The sequence below is a fragment of the Uloborus diversus genome, unplaced genomic scaffold (assembly GCF_026930045.1).
Source record: "Uloborus diversus isolate 005 unplaced genomic scaffold, Udiv.v.3.1 scaffold_274, whole genome shotgun sequence".
NCBI lineage: Eukaryota > Metazoa > Arthropoda > Arachnida > Araneae > Uloboridae > Uloborus > Uloborus diversus.
This window is the reverse complement of record NW_026558433.1, coordinates 81,427-85,949: the sequence shown is the minus strand read 5'-3', so window position 1 is coordinate 85,949 and position 4,523 is coordinate 81,427. Positions and strand designations below refer to the sequence as shown.

The 4,523-nt window shown below is 32.8% G+C and overlaps 1 protein-coding gene across 1 annotated transcript; it reads right to left on the bottom strand.

The window, feature by feature from the left end:
- Nucleotides 1-1,654: 1,654 nt before the first annotated feature.
- LOC129233235 (piggyBac transposable element-derived protein 4-like) lies at nt 1,655-2,585 on the bottom strand (the record flags this gene model as incomplete). Its single annotated transcript, XM_054867290.1, has 1 exon — nt 1,655-2,585. A coding segment is annotated over exon 1 (931 nt), but the record flags the coding sequence as incomplete, so codon positions are not given.
- Between the last annotated feature and the right edge of the window lie 1,938 nt (nt 2,586-4,523).

Genomic DNA, 4,523 nt, shown 5'->3' with positions numbered 1-4,523 from the left:
TGAAACTTCTATTTCCAAAATAAAATTTATAAAACTCTTAATTAACATATCCATTTTTTGATCAAAGTTGAAAAGCGTTTAGATACACCCCATTTTACGGTAGGTTTTGCACTACTATCGAAGTTTTTTTTTTTTGTCTTTGCTTAGTAACTAATACTTCAATTTCCGTTATTATTTAAATTCAGCACTTAATGTCTTCAGTTTATTAGTTAAAATCATTATATTACACCAATTCTTTTTTCAACGTTCTTTTCTGTAATAAAAATGAACTACTCATTGAATTTGATGGAAGTATGATGTATGAAAAAGTTTTTTTTCCATTTTTTCATTCCGTAATTAAAATATTAATAATTGCTTTTTTAAAATAGATCGATATAAATTTCCCACTATACAGTAAATATTACGTCTTTCTTTTAGGTATTAAAATTGTTAAGTGTTCCGTTTTGAGGTAAAGAAAGAATACTCACCTTAGATATAACTTCTTCACAAGTGTGGTATCTAACCCTAAACATACACAGGTAACGCTTGACGGTGTAAGGGATTTTAAACAAATCTTTAAATATATAGATATATGTATAAGGTCGAAGTACATTTGTTATATATTTATCATGAAATATCGCAGCATGATTTATTTTATTTATGTGCACCATGGGATTTTTTACACAGCTAAAAAAAAAGTATGGCATAACTCCCGGGTCTACACCTACTTTAAAAAACGAAGATGTGTCAAATTAAATTATTATAAAATGAAAACCCTTTAAATTGAGAGAAAACATTTTTAATAATTATTTTTCTGCTTACATTTAAAAATATCTGTATGATGCTATTTTACATAAACAATGTTATTTCAAATATTCATTATGATAGGGACCAAAACAAGTTACACAAAGACAAACATCACATTGTTCACACTTAAATGTGCTTTCAACACTTCTGTTTTTTAAAGTCTTTACTTTGAGTTTTGAGCAACGTTTGCAAGTTTTTTTCCTGCCTTCAATTTTTATTCGCTTGTGCAAATTGTTTGATGTCAAGACGTTTAATACGTTTTGCTTCTTGTTACGTAAGTTAGCAGAAAAACTGTGAATCAACAGAAGTCTGAAATCCAATGCTTTCATGGGATTTTTTCCTAATGGCATATTAGATAGAGTGTAGAGCAAAAAAGCATTATTTACAACGCTGTTCAAAAGAAAATGGAAGATATACAGCCACCATTTTTTCGACTTCCTACACGTGTTATAATAACCTCTCTTTTGATCCGCTAGGTCCACACCGCCCATGTATTTATTATACAGTTTGAATGAAGTTGGGCATGAGATGGTAAGTTTTTCTCCTCCTACTCTTCGCTGTGTATCTTCAATTTTGTATTGGGACCCAGTGGATAAAAGAAAAATTTCTTTTTTGTCTTTCCAAACTGTGCAAGTTAGGTTTGGCAGCTGTTCGCACTGAAAAGCTTTGCTCTCCCCGGCATTATCTAATTTGATGCTTTTTAAGCATGCGGGAAGATATTTTCTTTTAGTTGTAAGTGTGCCTGAACTATAATGACCCGCAGAGAAAAGACTCGTCATTAATGGAACACTTGTGAAAAATCTGTCGAAATAAAGATGATGACCGGTTTGTTTTAGAGTTCTAGTTAAATTTGTGACCACATCACAACCTAAGCCATTCTCGGTACGCTCCATGCGGCCTTTATTCCCGCAGTACACTTCAAAGTCCATCACGTATCCGGTTATTGAGTCGCAAAGCATCCAGACTTTTATTCCTCTTTTAGCCGGTTTGTTGGGCATGTATTGAATAATGCCACAGCGCCCTTTGTACTTCAGGAGTGCTTCGTCAACAGAAAGGTTTTTATTTGGCGTGAAAAATCGACAAAAATTTGATCTGACTTCCGTCATAAATGGATCTAACTTTTGCATCATATAGTATTCTGGATGATTTGAAGCCTTTTCTTCTTCTCTATTGGACAGATGGAAGCACCGTAAAATTTGCAGGAATCTGTCTCTTGACATTGTCGATTTCACAAAGTTGTTTCCCAGAACTGGGTCTTCTGACCAGTAATGTTTCAAACTGGGTGCCTTGGTCATTCCCATGGCAAAGATACAGGAAATAAACCCCCACAGTTCGTCAATGGATTCAAGAGGAGTCCACTTCTGGAAACATTTCTTTGACGGTTGTGAAGCTTTCATAAGTTCTGCGTATTTGTTTGTGTTTTGGAGAACAACTTCCATCATCGGTAATGTAAAAAACAAATTGAAAAAATCCAGAATGGATGCACCAGGAGATAAATTGTGGGTTGGACCACCTCCAAGGATCTTATTTGACAATTTTATTTTGTTATTTTCTATTTCTTCCTTCCATATTATTTCGCTGCATGAAAAATTTATGTTTCTGCATAAGATGTTATCTTCATCATTCGCATCACTTTCTTCATCTTCATCAGTGCTATGATTGTCAGCTTCAGCATTGTCAACAAATGAATCATTTTTTGGCCATCCGTCATCTTCTGATGAAAGATCACTGTCGCTGCTTTCTTCAAAAAGAATTCTAGTGATTTCCTCTTTTGTCGCTGGCCTTTTTCGTTTACTCATTTTTTGTGAATTTGATAGGACGATGATGTATGAAAAAGATTTTTCTCAATAATTAAAATATTAATAATTGCTTTTTTAAAACAGATCGACCCAAGTTTCCCACTATACAGTGCTCCGCAAGGGTTACTCGATCAAAGTTTGTTTTGCAACTAATCACACAGTACGTTTGTACGAACTTATATAACATAGCAAAAGAGGAGGGATGGGAAAGCCCTTTCAAGGAAGGGAATAAAAGCATAGAGCATACAACCAAGAAACAAAAACTTTTATTTATTCCTGAACAAAGATACTATGAGCATCTTTTCCTAATCTGTTTCCCCATTCTTTTCAGATGCGCATGCGATGCAAAGAAACAATTTAACGCATAGAAGAAATAAAAGGAAATCTTTCTTTTGTGCTTTACATTTGAATTCAGAAAATACAAGAAACCACTTAAGATTAGCTTTATTATTTTGTTCACAGAAATCGCGCACAATACTCTTATATTGTACGGATTCCGTAATTGTACCCCTTCAAGGGCAACTGCTTATGTCTTTAGCCAAGGGGATAGTTGACGACAATTGCTGTTGATAGGTTCATTGATAAAAAAAACTTTCTCCCACGAAAATTTCCCGCGCAAGTTCCCGCTGTTCCCGCGAAAAAAGGCCGCCTCTTTTTCTTTAGGCATTTGACATTCCTGAGCTTTGTATACAGAGCCGGTCCCACCATAAAATCCCCCCTCCCCTCTCTTTTTTTCCTTCCCAGCCTGTTATATTGGGATGTGTGTTCCTGATCTCAAATGATAAAAAAGTTACGTAGAGTGTAAATATTTCTTTTCCACTCTAATTTGTTAAAAATATCTATTTTGAAATTTAATAAATAATAATTAAAATGATAATAATAGTTACTAGCTGATTAAAAATGAAAGTACTTTCATTCATTTTTGCCATACAAATGATCGTATACAAAATAAAACAAGAAGTTCTGTCTAGAACTAGACGAGCCTACTTTCCCGTATACCCGTACTACTATCCCGTATATTCGAATTCAAGGACACGTAATTTCATAATTCGTACATAAGATCTTCTTTGATGTAATCAATAATTAATAGGCGAACCTAGAAGAATCATTTCGATCCGAATAAATGAAATAATAGATTTCTTTGTCAGCTTGTAAAAAATGCAAAATAAAGGAAATCACATAGTAATTTCTTGGCAAAACCATAATGTTAATGGAAACGGCAGGTAGTATCAAAGTGTTATTTGAACTGCACCATGATTTTAAGAAAAATCAGCAACTGCTTCGAAATTCGTGAAATAGTTTTTGAATTTTTCAATAAAACTTATTCGTCATAAACCTATGAGTTTCCTGATTGCATAATATATTTTATAGTTAAATGAAAAGTAATTAATAAAAACTTTAATGAGGTATTGGTTTATTTAAAAACCTTTCCCTCGTGTCATAATCATTATGACAACGTTCCTAATAAAAACCATTCATTTTATAGCATCTCGGGGAACTTATGGAAAGTTTAATATTAAATTGGCTTGAAATGTGAAAGATATTTTACGTCCACATTCAAAGTACATTATTGCATAGTATTTAATTAGATTAGTTGGTCTTAAGGGATCCTAAAAAAACCTTTGGGCTTTTCAACAGCAACAGACTGACATTTTTGAAGCAAAACAGTTCGTGTTTTGTAATATTCTACTCAAAATAAGTATTGTAAAAACAATCTTTTCCCGTTGAATATTGCATTTTTTACGCTGAGTTTAATGGTATAATTACATTCTCAAAATACATTTTGGGCGATCTAAAAAAAATGTTAAAAACATGTTAATTGACTGACATACATGCTGTGAAAATGTCAGTCAGTTACCATGTTTTTAATAAATATTTAAAAATTCTAAAATAAAATATTTTGGAGATTCAACTATGCCGTTAAATTCAGCTAAAAAA